This window comes from Indicator indicator, chromosome 27, assembly GCF_027791375.1.
Source record: "Indicator indicator isolate 239-I01 chromosome 27, UM_Iind_1.1, whole genome shotgun sequence".
NCBI lineage: Eukaryota > Metazoa > Chordata > Aves > Piciformes > Indicatoridae > Indicator > Indicator indicator.
In genome coordinates, this window is record NC_072036.1 from 10,173,689 (window position 1) to 10,192,940 (window position 19,252).

Genomic DNA, 19,252 nt, shown 5'->3' on the forward strand with positions numbered 1-19,252 from the left:
AGTCCTTGTGCTTGACACCAGGGAGAAGCGGCTGCCCCCTCCTCACTCCAGCCTCCCTTCAGGTAGTTGTAGAGAGTGATGAGGTCTCCCCTCAGCCTCCTTTTCTCCTAAGGGATCCTTGAATATTTCAATGATTTAATTTGTGATCTACAAAGTTACAATAAACATTCTGCACTTGATCTAAGGACTGATGTTAAACAAGGGAACACATCTCATGAATGATGTCTTGCTCTGAAATCTGTCATCTATTAGTTAAGAAAAGATTAAGGTACAAAAGCAGGAGCTTGTGACTTGTACATTTGAAGGTTGGTGGTTTTTTAAGAAGACTTTACCAGCAATGTATCCTGGGCAGAGGAGCTGGAGCAGTCACAATCCTGGTTCATGCAAGATGACAACACAGGTGCTGCTGCAGAAGCATTTGTACTGCCTGGTGTGATTCCCTTCAAGTCTGAGCACACACTCAAAAGCCTGTTGAGAAGGGAAGTGTGAGAGAGTGCAAGAGCTCTCTTACCTTGTGATCTTGTTCCTGGAAGCTGGAATTGTGTAATAGAAACAAGTGTTGAAAATCAAAATGTGCTTTCTGAAGGTGGAAATGAACTCTTCTGCAGACTGCAGAACCGATTGCGAGGACATGTGGTTATTAACCTTGGGCAGAGGTACACTCTGCAGGTGGAACACCATACAGCTGCCCTTCCACCTTCACTGGCACCATCTCAGCCCCCACTAGAGTTTGGTACATTCAAGACTTTTTCCTACCATGGCAGCAATGCCTTTGCTGTGATTACAGAGAATTGTGGTCATGGCTGTTGAGTCTGCCTCGTTACAACTATGGATGGAGTTCTTCTCTCTATGCTGTTCTCTCTGATAGTTTTCCTCACAATAACAACCTCTGCTCTGTTCTGCCATTCTCAGTTACTTCCAGAGTCCATGTCCCTCTCCTAGCTCATCATACTGTTAAAGAAAAGGAGTCAGAAACACCACTGCATGAATATTTGATAGTCTAAGTGTTTCCTTAGATCTCTCTAAGCCTAAATTTCCAAATCTTGCCCAGTAACTACATCTGAGAGATCTCATTTACACAGCTGTAAAGGACTGAGCTCTTCAAGCCCAGGTGCAATCCACACACCTGCAGCTACCCTTTAAAGCAGGGAGTCAGACCTGCACTTCATGCAGTTGAAAGAAGAGCTTCTGCTTAAATGCCATGCCTGAGCAGTTCTGCTAGCTGCAAAATTAGACTTCAACTGCTCTTTATACCTGTTCCTTGCTGAACTCTAAACTGATTTTCCTGGTGGATATTGCAGACAGCAGCCTACAGTGTCACTTAAACTCAGCAGCAGCACGGCTGTGCCCAGGCTGTAACTGTTCCAAGTAGGGGATCTCCTCATGGCACCACTGCAGGTGTGCTCTGAGTGCATCCAGGGGCTGTGAACTGGGAGTAACTTGCCTAAAGCAAGGAGACAAGTTAGCAGGGGGAAAAAAAAAAAAAAGAAAGAGGAAAAGAAATTAAAAAATAAAAAGAAAGGAAAGCCAAAAGGCCCTTAGGTGATTGCAGCTCTCACATATTGGATTTGAAGGTATAAAAAAAGCCCTTATTGACTAATGGTTGCCATTGACCTGCTTTGCTGTCCTGGTGGTTAATAATATCCCTTGCAAAGAGGTAGCCAGGGCAGACAAAGCACTCATTTAATGTGGCACAGTCACACCAAGTAATGAACCTTGTCTGGAAAGAGTCAAGAGTTAAATTCAGTTAACATTTCAAAGGCAGGGTTCTTGGCCCTCTGCCACTCCTAGGGCTCTCTGCCATAGCAACTGGTCTCCTGACAGTGATAGCAGGATTCAGCAGCAGCCAGAGGTGATGCTTGCATTTGAATATCTGCATTTATAGATCCACTCTCAGCCAGGCACTTGCAGTTCCAGTGATTTGTGTCCCTTCTTAACTGTGGTCCCCGACCGCCCTTTTCATTTGGTGGAATGCTGTGCAGAGGGCTGCTGGGCTATTGATGCCTGTGATTAGGTGGTTAATAGATGATTGATTGCTTTGTCTTGGAAGGTGCTAACCCAAGTTTTCCATATTGAACTGTTTGCACAGTCTGTTGTTTACTTCTGTACATTTACAGCAGCTGGGTAAAAGCAAAGGCTCAATGTTTGCCACAAAAATGAAGTGTCAGTAATGGTCAGCTGGAGCAAAGAGAAACTTCCCACTGGTCTTGAACTGTAATTTGAGACAGTTAAAAGTCATCTGCCCCTCCTACTGCAAAATGGAGAAAAAAAGGAACAAAATGAGAAGTGTAGAAAGAAGAAACAAAAGTTACTTGGTGGCAGAACTGGAGAAGAAGGCTGGAGAGGTGCAAACATTGGTCACCTGGAGTTTTGATTAAAGGATGCAGCAGTAGCAATGGCACAGCCTCTGCAGCCAGACCAACAATAAACAGGCAAATAGAAGAAAACAAGTACTGTAGAAACAAAAATCACACAATTCTGGTTCTCTATGTTTGTTTTTTTTTAGTGATGGGAACAGCAACCATTAAATACCAGATGTCATTAAGGGATTATGTTATCTCCCATTGAACTGGGATTAAAAAAAGCAGGAGGCATTTTAAAAGAACCTTTAGTGGATAACATCATCCTTGCTGCGTGTGGCACAGGGCTGCTCTCCTCAGCTTTCAGATGGACACTGACACAAAGCTGTCCCCAGACTAATGCAGAGTCAGTTTCAAAAGGTGCCTGAGGGCCCTGAGTGTGCTAGCAGGTACCCACAGCCCTAGATGTGTTGCACTGGGCATTCTCCAGGGTGCTGGCACCATGCTGGTGGGGATGCAGCTGCCAGCCCTCAGCCACGTCCCCCTTGCTTTACTTGGTGGCCATGAGCCCTTGGCTTGCTCAGAGGCTGCAGATAAAACACTGTGTGTGCTGCCACATCTCAGTGTCCCCAGCCCATGGGGCACCACATGGGGGGCAGGGTGTCAATGCAAGCTTTGAAGTACTGAAAGCCAGCATTTGCACAAACCAGAGCAGTGCTAAGAGGAGGCACAGCCCCAGCATAGCCTCACACAGCCTCAGTACTTCCTCGCACAGCCGAGATCTGCAGCATAGCAAAGCTCTGGTGGAAATTCGACTCGAGCTCCATCAAGTGCCTGCTCCCTCTCCTCCCTGCAGGCTGGGAAGTTTCACTCTCACTCCCTTTTGCAGGTGGCAACATCAAACACCGAGAGACAGGACTCACAACAAGAGGCCGAGGGCAGCAATTGTCATCTCCTTCTGGGGGCACTCAGCTGCTTTTCCCCCTTCTCCTTTCCACTCCTGACTACTTTTCCCACTTGAAATGGGAGATGCCTGCCCATGGGACACCTTTCACACACCTTTGTGGCTGCAGCTGGGGCAAGCTTTCCTGATTTTGTGTACCTGAAAAATGGGTGTGAATTGATGTCAGAGCAGATCCCCTCACTTGTTCCTTTGGTAACGCTTTATGGACAGGCAAGAGGCAAGAAACTTGGGTATGAGGAAAAATCTCTTTATTGAAAGAGTGGTCAGGCACTGGAACAGGCTGCCCAGGGAGGTGGTGGAGTCACCATCCCTGGAGGTGTTCCAAAAAATGAGCAGATGTGGCACTTTGGGACGTGGTTTAGTGGGCATGGTGGTGTTGGGCTGCTGGGTGGACTTGATGATCTCAGAGGTGCTTTTCAGCCTTAATGATTCTGTGATTCCAAAACTGCTTCTTGGGTACATCACCAGCCCTTGGCAGACTTTACTGCCCTCCCATCTGCCCCTTGAGCTGCTGGGGACAGCTCTGCCTCACCCAGGCCAGCTGTAGTGAGCTGGGGCAGGTGTCAGGGCTTCAAAAGCAGTTTCCTGGAAGCTGCTTTTTGACAGCACACAGGGAGTGCTCCTGTGAGCAACTTGGTCATGGCAGGGCTGACCTCATGCCCCCTGCATCAGGAGGTGCTTTGGGGAGCAGCAGGGGCAAGCCCCTGCCTCAGCAGTGACCACAGTGCCCTCTGCCATGAGGCCCTAGCAGGTCTCACAGGGACTCACCAAAAGGGCTCTCCTGGCTGCAGCCACACCTGGCCAGCACCCTACACTCAAGCTAAAGTGAAGTCCTGCTGGAACACCCTGCCCTCATCCACTTCACCTCCCAGTGCTGGCATGGCCAGTGACACCAGTAAGGAGGTGTTTAATGGAGGTCTGCTGGCAAAATATCCTCCCCTCCCAACACAGGAGTGACTGTCTCCAGGTTCTCTGGTTTTAACAGCCCCTGCATTCCCCACAAATGTCATTAGCTGGATTGATGTGGTCACTGAACTGCTTGACACAGTATTACGTTCCCAGCAGGAAATGATTTGCCATTCTGGTGAAAATGAGTATTTCCTAGCTTTGTCAGCACAGGGAATTACCTTATCAGGGAAATAATAACCAGCTGAGCTGAAGGAGGGTTTGATTCATGGTAATTACTGATTATATGCAGATTACTTTATGGCTTTAATTCTTTGCTCTCCCACTGTTTGCTTGCTAAACCTCTCAATATAATTAAAAAAGGGAGTGAGCCTACAAGCATCTTGTTTGGGAGGTAAATTACAGAACCTGATTTATTGATTACATCAGCACCCAGTTCACATCCCCAAGGCTGCAGCCCTCACCTGTGCTTCTGCTTGGTTTTACTGGGGCTGGTTACATGATGCTGTTCCTTCAGCTCACACTATCAGCCTTGCTAACAGAGATCCCCACCCTGGATGCAAAATGGGATCCCTGGGCTCTTCCTGAGCACCCCAGCACTCAAAGGATCCCTGGGCTCTTCCTGAGCACCCAAGTATTCAAAGGATCCCTGGGCTCTTCCTGAGTGCCCCAGCACTCAAAGGATCCTTGGACTGTTCCTGAGCACCCCAGCACTCAAAGGATCCCTGGGCTCTTCCTTGAGTGCCCCAGCACTCAAAGGATCCTTGGACTGTTCCTGAGCACCCCAGCACTCAAAGGATCCCTGGGCTCTTCCTGAGTGCCCCAGCACTCAAAGAGCAGCCCCATTCATGAGGCTGCATCTTCAGAAGTGGTCTCATCCCTGCCTTAATGTCCACAGGGATGCTTTAATCTTTCTGTCCTGCACAGGTGGATCCACCAGCAGACTTCTACCTGCCTGTGCAGGATAGCCACCCTTTGGACTCCTGAACTTTCCCTTCTCTCTTTGCACCTCCTAAGCCTTTAGAAGAACAACATCCCCCTTGCACTGCCCATCCCCACGTTTACCACCTTGCTTCCCTGCCTTCCTTCAGTGCAAGAACAATGATGAAAATGCAATTATAACAAAATAAATATAATGACAAGAGACCTGCTCTAATGTGGCTGTGTGCTGTGGCAAGGCTGCTTCTCCCCTGCCTGCCCCTCTTGTTTCCCTCACACCCACCATCAGATAGCATCTGATCAACCACCACAAATGAGCAGAATGCAGATTAGGTGTAATTTCCATGCCCTTGGTGCCTGGAGGCAGAGTGTGTGGTTTTGCTTTACCACTGAGCTGGCTGCCCCGGGCTTAACCATAAACCACTCCAGGACGTGCTGGCTCTGGGCACTGGGGAAGCTCAAAGCCTCAGGCAGTCCCTTAAACTCTTGCTGGGAGGCAGCAGCTGCCACGGCCGCGGAGCTGGGTCCCTTCACCGAGCTGGAGATGCACATCAGGAGGTGGCAGCATTTCCCCTCCTTGCAGAGTGCTCTTTGCAAGAGACAAGAAGCCCTTTCTATTACTTTTGCTTTCAAGGCTTCCCATTTACCACTGATTTCTAATTTTAGCTCTTCCCTTCTTTTCCTTCCTTTTTTCCCCCCTTTCTTTCCTTTTTTTGTTTTTCCTTTCCTCTTTTTGATTTTCTTTTCCTCTTTTTGCTTTTCTTTTCCTCTTTTTGCTTTTCTTTCCCTCTTTTTGGTTTTCTTTCCCTTTTTTCTTTTCCCCCCTTTTCCCTTTTTGTTAATTTTTGGAAGGAGTTAAAAGAGGTAGCAAATACGCAGCAAACTGTCGAATGCCAGCTGGAACAGCATCCCAGGGTCTCACCCCAGCATTGTTGGTCACCCCAGCCCCAGTGAGGATTACACTGAAGAAGAGAGAGATCCCAGGTCACCCATGTCACCCATGGAATGCTTGCTGCAGAACCAGAGTCCCTGTCTGCTTGAGGGGATGGAGGCTGGATGCCTCTGAGCACTGGGCTGTGGTAGAGCTCCCCTCAGCCTCCTGCTCACCTGGAACATTTTTAATAGCATGGAAAAGAAATGCTCTCAGAGTCTCCTTTCCCCTTCTCTTCAAGCAAAACCATCACAAAGAGCCAGCTCTAAACCAGCACAAACTCCCTGGAGTTGTGGGGTGCTGCTGAGCATCTTCATCAAGCTGATGTTCACAGAACAGCAAATGCTGTGGGGAAATACCAGCAAGGTAAGAGATTTCCTGTGGCATTGGTCACACATGCCTGCTATGTGCTTTACCATGAGCACTGTAAAGCTGGCTCCCAGTGGCACAGGATGTGTGCAGTGGAGGCAGGACAGAGAGTGTGCCACAGGTGTGTGCTGCCAAAAGTGAAAGACCAAGCAGTTGAGTCCATAACCCTAACCTAAACCCTGGCTGTGGAGCAGGATCACATGCAAGGGACTTGGTCAACCTACTCATCGCTGAGGACTCAAGGCTTGGAGTCCTGCAGCAAACTTAGTGCTGTGAACACAGTATCCAGCTGCACACAAGGCACAATGTCCTCTAGAGCTAACAGCCATCTCTGCCCAGGCACTTGGTGCCCCATGCTGCCCTGCCTGCCCCAAAACAAGTGCCCTGTGACCCCTTTGCTCCATTTCCACTGCTCAGGGACCCTTCTGCTTTGCTTCCTACATGCAGCTCTTGTGTCACTTTGCACAGTGTGTCCATGGGATGGGCCTGAGGCTCAGACATCCTTGGAAAGACACATCCAAGTGACTCCAGCCACAGTGAAACTTGCTCTGTAACACTTCTGATCTTCTAAGTGGCACGAAGGCTTCAGTCAGCATTTAGGGTAGTGAATGGATAGGGTTTCTGCAGGGGTGGTCAGGGCACTGTGCAGCTCCTTGAGTGTTGGACAGAATCACAGAACGTCAGGGGCTGGAAGAGACCTCAGAAGATCATCCAGTACAACCCCCCTGCCAGAGCAGCTCACACAGGAACACATCCGGGCAGATTTTGACTATCTCCAGAGAGGGAGACTCCACAACCCCCTGGACAGCATCTGGCCCCTGGTCCTTATTCAAAGCATGTCCTGTCAGCACCCCTCAGAGAGCCCAGGAACCTGAATCATTGCCTGTCTTTGACCAACTCGGCAGCGCGAGCAGATTGCCTCCCCCCAGGTTTTCTGCAAGGTTCTTTGTCAGAAGTTTCTGCATTTCAGACAAATGTCTGCTGCTGTCACCAAGCCTATAGCTCTGACAAAGGCAGCTATTGATCTGCTGGGATGTGATCTATCCTGAATGAGCACACGCAGCTCCTCACTCCTCACCTCCTTATCTGCTGCCGTATTACCTATCGATTCCCTTATTTGCTCACTGTTTACCAGCTGTAGAAGTTGGTGGAGTTGTTTGGTGGTTTGGGGGACCAGCCTTCACAAAGGCTCTTTGCTTTACTCCAGTTTTCCCAGCACAGCTTGGCTGAAGTTTGTCAGAGGGATGGCATCTTGCCTGCTAGTTTCCAGAGGTTCCCTGACTGGTCTGAGCAGAACAGGAACTGGGTGAGCTCTTGAGATCCTTCCCACCCTGATCTTTCTGTCAAAGCCACAAGATCTGTCCCCTGAGGCTGCAGACAGTGACTTGTGCACACACACCATAATTCTGCTGTCAGACACCATTATAATTAACATTAGTTAAAATTAATGGCTGTATCCTAATGAATGGCCTAGAAGTTGCCCCCATTTGTTCATCCACACCATGGTGATTTAATTAGAAGTCTCTAGTGCCATGCCAGTTGCTGCAGAGCATGTACTGGAGCAGCTCAAGGAGGTTTTCTTCCACTTGCTGTTATTCACTTGCTGGAAGCACTCCACTCTGCCTGGCAGGGGTGGTCACACACATCATGTTGATGGGAAAAGGCTCAGGTCAGTGGTGCTGAGCAGGAGCTAGCAGTCTGATACTAGGAGCTTGCAGTGATTCAATAACCCTTCCCTTCCATCAGCTGTAAATAAAGAACATCTCCATGGAAATCACTTCACCTGGGACATTTTTCCTAGGCTGTTATTTGTTTGCCACCACTTTCCAAGCACAGCTTTAGCTGGAGAGGAAAGATGTGCTACTCCATCTCTTTGCACAGCATCTCAAGGAAAGAGGGCTCCAGCTTGTACCTGCAGGTACAGCTGTCCTCAGACAGCTTCAGCCCTTTCTCTATAGCATCTTGGAGGTCAGCTGGGTCCAATCATTACAGGAAATGTCCCAAAGCACCTCCTACAGTGAGGGATGATTTGCAGCACTCCCTCCTCGCAGTGGGCTTGCACACAAGGAAGTCCAGCAGAAGAAAACTTGATTTAAAGAGGATGTGTATATGCACAAGAAAATAAACTTGATTTAAAGACAATGTGTATATGCACAAGAAAATAAACTTGATTTAAAGAGGATGTGTATATGCACACACAGGCAAACCCTGAGTTTGGTGCTTGATGAAGGAGATGCTGGCACTCTGCAAGAAATATTTTGGGGGAAAAAAACCTCCTGCTGTATTTATCCATAAACAATTCTGCCTATATGGACTCCATTCTGGTGCCTAGACACTGGATGAAGTGGAGAAGAATTGGAGAAGAATTGCTGGCCCTAGGAGGTTGGCAATACATAACAAAGTCATCACAAAGTCTGGCCTAGACAGAAGGGAGGGAACTGTAGCATCTGAAGTATCTGACCACCTGCTCCTCAAGGATTTGCAAACAGCAACTTAAAGAAGTCCTTGTGGCTGTACCAGTGACATACTAAAACAGTGCTGGGGGAGACCTCAGGAGTTTATTCAACCTGTTGTTCAGTCTGCAGACAGACTCATTCTCCCTGGGTTGCTCCTGGTGGATGTTTGCAGTTTGCTATGAGAGGTTTCCAGTGAGAGAGAGCCTTACAGCCTCCCTACACAGATTGGTTTCATTCTCCTTTATTTCTGGCAGTTTTGCAGAGTCAGGCCTGACTCTTCCTGGTTGCCATCATTCCTTGTTCCATCATTCTGGCCATGGATGTTGGATGCACAACATCCCTGTTCCATCATTCCAGCCATGGATGTTACATGCACAACATCCCTGTTCCATCATTCCAGCCATGGATGTTGCATGCACAACATTGTCCTCTCTTTTAACAGCAGCTTTCACATGCTGAATGAGCTCCCTTGAGCCTTCACAAAGAGTGGCATGGGGCTACTCCTCTTCAGGTGCAGGGCTCTGCACTTGCCCCTGTTGAACTTCATTAGGTCCCTCTCTGCCCATCCCTCTGGGCTGTCCAGGTTCTGCTGAACTGCAGCAGAGCCCAACGGTGAGTCAGCCGCTCCTCCCAGTTTGGTCTCACCAGGCTGAGGGCACAATCCCTCCCTTTACCCAGGGCTTTAATGAAGATGGTTAGCAACACAGAGCTTGCAAGCAGCTCTTGAGACACACAGCTTGCTGGAAGCTGCACCAAGCAATCTTTCTTCTCTCTCCTCTGCTTTTCCAGGGGTGAGCTGGGGGAACGGCCCCGTCAGCCGGAGCAGAGCGAGCAGGCTGCAGTGGATCGATGGCCCAAGGTGCTGGAACAGCCAAGAAATGGTGGCTATGGATTTATGCAGGGCTATAAATTTGAGAGAGAGGTCACCTGAGAGTAATCTTAAGCAGCAGGAACAGCAACTTCTTTTCTATGTGGCAGCTAAGAGAGGTGAGGCCAGGACAGGCAGAGTTGTAAACATGGCATTAAAGCGTTTGGGAAGGGAGCAAAGGCAAGATGCTGTAAAAGCTGGCTTGGGTCGTTTCAAAGATGTTTTTATTGCCCGTGGGTGATACATTCAAGGACATAAAATGTAGATTTCTCTGTCTCAGATTCTGATTAAGAAAGCCAGCAAGTTGCAGGGCACAACTGGAGTTCCTCTGAGGGGCAGCAAGGCAAGAGCTGAGGAGGTGCTTGTAGCGGAGCTGGCTGCTGCAGCTCCCCTGAGCTGTCTTGCCCAGTTTGTGTCCCCCCCTGCTGCTTCTGCCTGCAGCTGGGCAGCCAGGATTCTGTGTCTGTATTAAAAGGGAGTCATCACCAGAAGCACTGCCATGGAGAAAGAGCCTCTGCCTCCACCAAAGTGTGGTAGTTTTAGAGTTAGGAGCAAGGGCTCCTAGGATGGATTGCTCTGCCAGGTAATGGTCTGTGCCATGGAGCAGCTCAGATCCCTGGGAGGAAGGAGTCCATCTTCAGCCATGCCAAGCTGGGGAGCTGCTAATTCTTGAGTTTACACCTGGTGCACTCACTGATCACACTGCAGCCCCAAACTCTCCCTGCAAAAGGCTTTCTGATGTGTTGATTTTGACAGCAAAATTTCATCAACTTGCTTATTTTCTTTGAGCCATTTATAGGAACAGCAGGAGTACAGGAAGGTGGAGCCCTTCACTTATTTGTCTCCCATTTTTCTTATTTGCCACTGCACAGTGACATTTAATGCAGGATACACCACTGCTTACCAAAATGAGAAATGTTTCAGGAAAAATCCAACTTTCTATTGATTAAGGCAAATTAGCAGAGTATCAAAAGTCAGAGAGTGATATTGGGAAGCAACAGGCTCCCCATATTTACTGATACTCTCAATTGCCAATGGTAGAGGCCTCTTTTGACAGCAAGCTTAATATTACCTAGATGCACTTCCTTCTATAAATAGCAGCAACAACTGGAAGTGACAAATGGCATCTGCCTGCAGGTATGCAATCACATCAGCTCACTGTGATGCAAAGGATAAAGTGTCACTGATTAAAAACACAAATGATTAAAATAAAAAAAATCAAAAATTTCAGTCCCCCAAAGAGTGTCATAGATCTAATCACATTTTATAGGAGGCTCAACCTTTATTTCAACAATCTACGTCTTGGAGAATGTTTTCAGAGCCTTTCCTTCTGCCTGGGTTTTAAGTGTGATTATTAATCTGCATGCCATCATCTTGTCAGTGAGAAAATGAGCACTGATGCATGCAAAGTATGTCTTGTCTCAAAAAAAAAAAAATCAGGAGGTTCAAGCTACTTTTTAAAAACCCTTTTCCAAATCTTCACCAAAACCAGACTCAACCTTTTGATTAAGCTCCAACCTCAAGCATCCACACAACAAGCAGGACACTTGGGAAAACAGCTTTTCTAAACTAGACAGGACCCAGACAGAGAGTAGCAGGGAAAACAAATAATGAAAATATTCCCCCAGATCTGAATTGCTTTCCTTCTCCCAGATTTGATTCACCTCCTCCTGACTCCATCTAGCCTCTGTCTGAAGCATCATAGAATCATAGAATTGTCAGGGTTGGAAGGGACCTCAAGGATCATCCAGTTCCAAACCCCCTGCCATGGGCAGGGACACCTCACACTATAGCAGGTTGCTCACAGCCACGTCAAGCCTGGCTGCAAAAACCTCCAGGGATGAGGCTTCCACCACCTCCCTGGGCAACCTGTTCCAGTGTCTCACCACCCTCATGGGGAAGAATTTCTTCCTAACATCCAATCTGAATCTACTCATTTCTAGTTTTGTTCCATTCCCCCTTTTTAATTCTCCTTTTGCATTTTTCCCTTGGTAAATGACTACCACAAAAGCTAGCTGAAGAGCTCAGGAGCAGCTGAACGATCAGAAATTGTTTTTACCTCATTAAAATAATTTAAAATGCGAGCAGCAGAATGGAGATTAGAACTTCCAGTGCTTCACTGGGTGCTACTTAGTACCTGTGGATCATTACATTGATAAAAATATGTACAGGCTCACTGTCCAGGTTTAGAAGTGTTTTGTCCTTTTGTTTGCTTAGCTAAATACAGAGGTTTTATTTGACCTGTGATTTCTGAATCCAGCTGGCTTTTTAATACCCAGTGACTCACACAAAGCAGCCTGCAGGGTCAGTCTCATTTTCACTCTTACACCACACAGAAAACCAAGCAATGTGTGGTGGGGGACTTTCAGCCCAGGTCTTCCTCACCAGAGCTGTGTTCTTCTTGTAATTGCTCCCACCAAAATGAGGGAGCTAATCATCACAGAAAGAGGTACTTCGTGCAAGCCAAATTGCCAGGAGGCACTGCAAGTCCTGTAAGGTTTTCAAGGTTAGTACTAAACCATCAGTTTCTCATCAAAATTGGAGCTGGGGCCAAGGGCTTCCTGCCTCAAAATGGTAATTGTTTGTAATGAGACACTGTCATTATCTTGGCTGATGTGCAATAGAGCATCACTGGCTTTAGTGGGAGCAGGCTGGGAGTTCTCCAGAGCAAGCCTGACAATATTTCATCTTTGGCTTATTTCAGAACAAGCCAAAGAACTTTTAAGGGTGGTAAAGAAGGAAATCTCCCTTCTCTTCTCAGTAAAGGCTACATATCATATGTCATTATCAAACCATAAAGGTGCCAAGGTAAAAGTGCCATCACCTGAGAGCAGGAGGAGTTTGTGTGTCCAGACCCTGCAAGTGTAAGACCATTTTCTAGAACAAATGCCTGCTGTGGCCATGAAAAAAACTCAGCAAGGAAATTACAGGCATCAGGCTGTACACAATTCCTGGACTTCCTCCACCAGGATTGCAGCCCTTCTCTTTCTGAAGTGAGGTGTTGTCTGGGGAGACAGATTATGGAGCTTGCTTTATGTTATTCTGCTCAGGCATCCCTGCAGGTCAGGACTGGTTTGGAAAATGAAAGGCCATATTTTCCTGCAAGTGGACACCAATTCCACTCTCAGGGCTAACCAAAGCCCATCAATAAGTTCTCTCCTCTTTTGCCCTAGCCTTTCCCAGAAATTATGAGTCAGCAAAAGCTTTCTGAACAACAGTGTGCATCCAACCCCCCATGTTTGTACTGTCTCAGCAAAAACAATGGCTAAGATCATCATAGCCCAAATTTGCTTCCTGGAAGAGGGAAAAGAATGTTCAGGGAAATACCTTTCAAGTGTCACATTTTTAACAGGAGGGATCCAGCTTTATTTTGTAGGTAGAGTGAATCCACTGGGGAAAGTGCCAAAGTGAAAATGCAGTCATACAGTAAAAGAATGTAACAAAGCAAATAACATTGTTGGGCTGAAAATAGAAAAGCAGCTCACCTAAGCCCTTTTCACTCCTGGTTTATCACTGAAGTAGGATTCTAGCCACTGGGGGATGTTGAAATGTACTTTTTATGCAGGTTGTCACTGCTTGATGAATTTATGCTGGAAACCCCTGACACCCAGTTCCTGACAGAATTAATGCAGGGAGGTGGCATCAGGGGTGGTCTCTAGTAGATTGTGTCTCTCTCTCTTCAGGATCTAAATATACATAAGACATTTCTCTCAGGGGTTCTTAGAGCCAGTAGTGGTCTAGAAAGCCTGCACAGGGCTCCCAGGAGCCTGCTCAGGTACTGCTCAGCACCTCACACTTTGGTGCAGGTTTAATGCTGGGGTGTGAGAAGCTGCATCCCAACCTAGAGCACTGCCTGCAGGAAACAGTAGGGGAACTGATGGCAACTCTGCCCTCAGGTCCTCACAGGAATGACAAAGATTTATGAGACTAGAGCCCAGCAGATGGGAAGTTTCCCAGTTTTACCAGAAAGTCTTGCCAAATGTCACCAGTTTGAGGCACTGGCTGATCTTTTCCCTCAGCAGTCACTACTGTCGGTGATGCAGCATTTGTGGCTGGGGCTCTGCAGGTTGCTAGAGCAGGGCTAGGATGCTCCAGCCAGCAGTTTGATTCCCTGGCTCTGCAGGGGGAAAAGAGCTTAGCACTCCATGTGCACCCAGCCACAGAGCTGGAGGGCAGGCTTTGGTCCATGAGATGTAATAGATGAGATATGGGCTTAGAAAGGGTGGGATGGAGAAGTCTTTCTCACTAGCAATTTCAGGGGGTTTTATTTGAGCAGTGTTTTGACCTATCATAAGATCTGGTTTAAGTCATATTTGTAATATGTCTACAGCTGATGACTTGTGTGCCTGATGCTGTTCATCCATCACAACATCACACTTGGGACTGTTTGAACTGATAAGAAGGTTAGGGCTAGCAGAGTCTGGGATACAGTGAAAGTTGTAAATTAAATGTTTCTGTATTAGCAATGAAATGATCATTGTCTTTCAGAGTCCTTGCACTCATACAGACGCAGCACTACTGATTTGCAGAATCACACAGAATCACACAATCACCCAGGTGGGAAGAGACCTCCAAGATCATCAAGTCCAACCAATCACCCAACCCTATCCAATCAACCAGACCATGGCACTAAGTGCCTCATCCAGTCTTTTCTTACGCACCTCCAGGGACATCGACGCCACCACCTCCCTGGGCAGCACATCCCAATGGCCAACCTCTCTTTCTGGGAAGAACTTCTTTCTAAGATCAAGCCTAAACTTCCCCCTGCATAGCTTGAGACTGTGTCCTCTTGTCCTCTTGCTGGTTGCCTGGGAGAAGAGACCAACCCCCACCTGTTTGCAACCAGGATCACAGGATCAGAGGATGTTAGGACTTGGAAGGAACCTCTGGAGATCTTCCAGTCCAACCCCTCCTGCCAGAGCAGGACCATAGAATCCAGCATAGGTCACACAGGAACATATCCAGACAGGGCTGGAAAGTCTCCAGAGAAGGAGACTCCACAACCTCTCTGGGCAGCCTTTTCCAATGCTCTGTCACCCTTACAGTGAAGTTCTTCCTCCTGTTGAGGTGGAACCTCCTGTGCTGTAGTTTCCATCCATTGCCCCTTGTCCTATCCCAGGGCACAAGTGAGCAGAGGCTGTCCCTGCCCCTTCCTTCCTGACCCCCAGCCCTCAGATATTCATAGACATTGATCAGATGCCCTCTCAGTCTTCTTCTCTCCAGACCACAGCCTTGCTGAGCTTTGTTGGATCCTTGTGACCCCAGGAGCTCCAGCAAACAAACGCTCGATGCATCGCCCTGTCAAAAGCTGGAACACATATTAGTCCAGACTTTATATGTGGTACTGTGCACAGAGAAGTTATCTGCTTCAGCCCTTACACACAAGTTGACAAGATAGTGATAAGCTGTAGTGGAACCAGGATGGAAATGTAGCCTAAGTATAAATAAATAAGCAGCAACACTGCCTCTGAAATGTGCCACCCGCATTACTGCTCTGAATAAATCAGTCACCAGGGAATTGGAACCTGAGCGGAGGTTTCTGAGCTCTGGGCAACGTTGACCTCTGATGGGCTCTTTGAAGCCACTAAGCCATGGGATCATCAGAAAACTGTATACTGTTCTGAGACAGGCAGACAGCAAAGATGCACTTAAATGATTTTTCTGCAACATGCAGTCAAAAAAAAAAAAAAAAGGAGGAGGAGAAACAATTCAGGTTCCTCCCTGAGCTCTGGAGGATAAGGAAAGGCAATTTATTGTTGTATATTACTGGCTTTTAAGAAAGAATATTGTGACTTTTTCCTCCCCTTTTTTCCCTTTCAGTGTTAGACTTAGAGAGGAACAAAAGAGCCCAGCTTAGAGCTGGATTTTATCCCCCAGTCCGATAACTTTTTTATGGAGCATTAGCACTGAGGGCTAACTTACAACTCTGAGAGGAAAGCTACTGGAAACCTGGAGAACAACTGCAAGGAGCAGCCTGTTTGTCTGGGCTGTTTGTTTCTTTGGTTGCTGAAGAACAACAAGGAATTTGTGCTCTTCCTTACTCTCTCTTTGCCAGAGTAAAGAAGAGAACAAACAAACAAGCAAGCAAGCAAGCAGGAAGGTGCAGTGTTTCATCTCCATAGCGAATGATGATCTCTTTAGGCAGAATTACATAGGAGAGCTTTCAAAAGCAAACAAAGGGACTTTGCCCAACTGGCAAACCCTGCCAGCTCCTCTTTATTTCTGCAAGCTTCAAAAGACACCAAGGATGTCTGAGACGTCAACTTCTCTTTTATTTGTATACAAAAAAAAAAAAAAGTTATAATTTATCCATCTTGTGCAGCAAAGTCTAGAGACACACACACAGACACACACAGACACACACAGACCCCCTCCCCAACACACACCCCTACAAACACGACACAAACACAACTTCCTTTCTCCCTGTGCCCTTCAGGAAGGCAACACTGTTTTGGCAGGTCAGCAGCTAGAAGTAAGGTGCTAGAACGAAGCAGCGTTGGAATGTCTTCACTTGACAAACGTGTGGGGTGCAAATGTATTTACAAACACCTTGGGGTTTGTCACAGCACCCCGAAACTCCGTACCCTGAACCACTTTCAGAGACACCAGCATGTGTAAAGTGCTAATAACTTAAGCATGTTTCCCACGACCTCACGATGTAGTTTGAAGTTTAGGACAGGCACTGGGTAAGATTGTCACTCGGGGTGGGACGACAGAGAGAAAAGTCACTCAGACATCACTGGGGGACCGAGAGCGGAAGGACACTTTAGCCTGAAAGCAGCCGCAGAAGAGCACCCACATGGACCTCTGGATTTCCTGGTTCCTGTAGGCGTAAATGATGGGGTTGATCATGGAGTTGTAGGTGGCGGGGAGAAGCGTGGCGTAGGTGTAGACAGAAGGGTAGTCAGGATCCCCCACTACACAGTAGATGGCAAAAGGCAGCCAGCTGGCTCCAAAAGTCCCGAGGATTATAGCGAGGGTAGAGACTCCTTTTTTGGTGGCCACATAGTGTGAAGCAGTCAGAAAGTGCTGCTGGAGAGCTATCTGGTGGGCATGCCTGCAAACGATCTTGCAGATCTCAATATAGAGATGGAGCATGATGAGGAAAATGAGGAAAAAAGAGGCGGAAAGCAGCGTCACATTGCTCTTGGTCAAGGGTCTGACGACGCTACAGGCGGCGTGGTCATGGAGGCAGTTCCAGCCCAGGACGGGGAGCAGTCCCAGGCAGAGAGACACCCCCCATGCACCCGCCAGCATGGTGTGGATGCAGAGCACTGTCCTCTCCGAGTAGTAGGTGAGGGCGTTGTAGAGGGAGAGGTAGCGATCCACCGTGATGGCTAGCAAGCTACTCACGGAGGCGGCGAAGGAGGCGACGAGGAAGCCCACCGTCAGCAGGCTGACCGTCTCGGAGCGGATCACGTACTGGAAAACGAAGTTGAGAATGAGGCCGAGTCCGGCCAGGAGGTCAGCCGTGGCCAGGCTGCCCACCAGCACGAACATGGGGGTGCGCAGGGCGGGCGAATAGCAGATGATGGCCACGACCAGGGCGTTCTCGCAGGCGATGGCGGTGCCGGAGACGCAGAGCATCACATCCCAGGGGTTGAGGGCAGCGGGCGCGGGGGGCCGCGATGACAGCTCCAGCGAAGCGTTGCCGCCGCCGCCGCCAGCAGCGGCCGGCAGCCGCGGGGCGGCCACTGCGCTCTGGTTGAGGCCGGTCGCTGCCTGCATCGCGGCGGTGCGGGGGCACAGGCGCTGGGTTAGCGGAGGCGGCGGGGGCGCGCATGCCGGGCGGCGGCGCCGCGCCCGCCCTGTCTGTGGTGCTGAACACGGAGAAGTTTCCCGCCGGCCCGGCCGCCCACCCGGGCCCCGCCCCGCCCCGTCCCGCCCCGGCCTCCCCCGGCCGGCGCCGTTTGGCGGGAGCAGGCGGGGGCGGTCCCCGGGGGCGGTCCGGGTTGCGCGGCGCTGGCGTCAGCGGCGTTCGCCGGGGAAGCTGGAGAGGGGGCACGGACGGCAGCAGCTGCTGTGCGGGGTGTGGGACGGGCAGTGAGAGCCCGAGCAAGGGCTTTCGAGGGGCTCGGGGTGGGCGCTGAAGTGGGATTGGGTGGCTCTATGGCGTTGAGGCGGGAGAGGCATCACCGGCCGTTGCTCCCCGGCGGCGGAGCGAGCCCGGGGCGCAGCACGGCCCCGGGACTGGAGGCTTGCTCAGGGGCGGGAGTGGAGGAGGGAGCAGCCGGTGGCCAGAGCAGCGCTGCTCCGTGCCGCTCTCCTCTCCCGCCGCTCTGAGCAGGTTTTCCCGTTCTGATGGGTTCGTGGGGAGTAAAGGGAAGTTTGGTGTTGGTGCAGCACTCGCGGTGACGGCTCGGAGCTCCCCGGGCAGCTTTTGCACCACCCAAGGTAAAGGTGTCCGAGCAGCGCTACGGATCGCTGTGAAGAGCCCGCTCCGTGCCTGCTTTCTCCAGGCAGTACTTGCGCTTGGGTGAAGAAGCTGTTTACCACTCAGTATCGCACGATGTCCTGAATTCCCCCAAAACAGTGAGGTCAAACCAGAGAAGACCCAATTGCAGGAACAGAAAAACTACCACCTCTCTCCTGGTCTCACCCTCGGTGTCTCGCAATGAACCCGCAGCAGATCTATTTATCCTCTGAAGCAAAGGGTGCCTGGCTCATGCCAGTCCCTGCCAAACCCAGTGTCAGACAAACGCGGCCAGCAGGTAGCTTCCACCTGCAGCAACGTAGCTTTTCCAGGACTGAGGGGACAATCCGCAGGGTGCCTCGTCCCCCAGCCCCATCCTAGGACAGCATGTTTGTTCTGTTGCTGCTGATCAGAAGAATGGGGGATGGGGGAAGACCTGCTGGTTATGGAAACAGCATGCAACACATTTAGACACTATTGTGAAAAAATCATTGGAAGAAATAGAGTCCAAATAAAGAAGTCATGCAGGACATGCCATGGGGGAAGGTGGGCACGTTGGAATTAGAGTTGTCAGGATTTGTTACATCCATCCCCATTCATTACATCCATCTCCATCCCTGTCCTCCTGCAGGCTAAACACTGTTCTCAGGACAAAGTGAGGACATTTTGTATCTCTGAAGTCATTGCTTCCCAGGCTTTCTGAAACACAGGTGTCAGAACAGTTTAATTGGAGGCCCTCTCAAAGTCTGTGCCAGGTTCTTACAGAGCTCAGTCAGCAGTGGTAGGTATCACCCTCACCTCTCACATTGTTGAGTATCAAATGGCAGGGGTAGGGACCAACCCCACATTTAACTAATATGCTTACACCTCCTTAGGAACTGTTTGTATTCCCAGAGCTATCATTAAAGGCCTTTTTCTTTTTTTCTCTCAGTACATCTTGTATCAGTCATTCCAACAAAAGGGGAGCCATCTGAGTTTCTCTTAATTTTAACTGGTTGTGGGAAAAAGAGAATTCAAAGAGCAGATAAAGGAGCAGCAGAGAGAGAAGTCTGGCTGGACCTCCCACATTGCCATCAAGATGCTTCCATCTTGGCCTCTCAGCTGCG

General features: G+C 49.1%; 1 protein-coding gene across 1 annotated transcript; it reads right to left on the bottom strand.

Moving 5' to 3' along the window:
- Positions 1–16,462: 16,462 nt before the first annotated feature.
- Positions 16,463–17,461, bottom strand: GPR6 (G protein-coupled receptor 6). Its single transcript, XM_054393140.1, has one exon. The coding sequence runs from the start codon at positions 17,459–17,461 to the stop codon at positions 16,463–16,465; it is 999 nt and encodes a 332-aa protein (XP_054249115.1).
- Between the last annotated feature and the right edge of the window lie 1,791 nt (positions 17,462–19,252).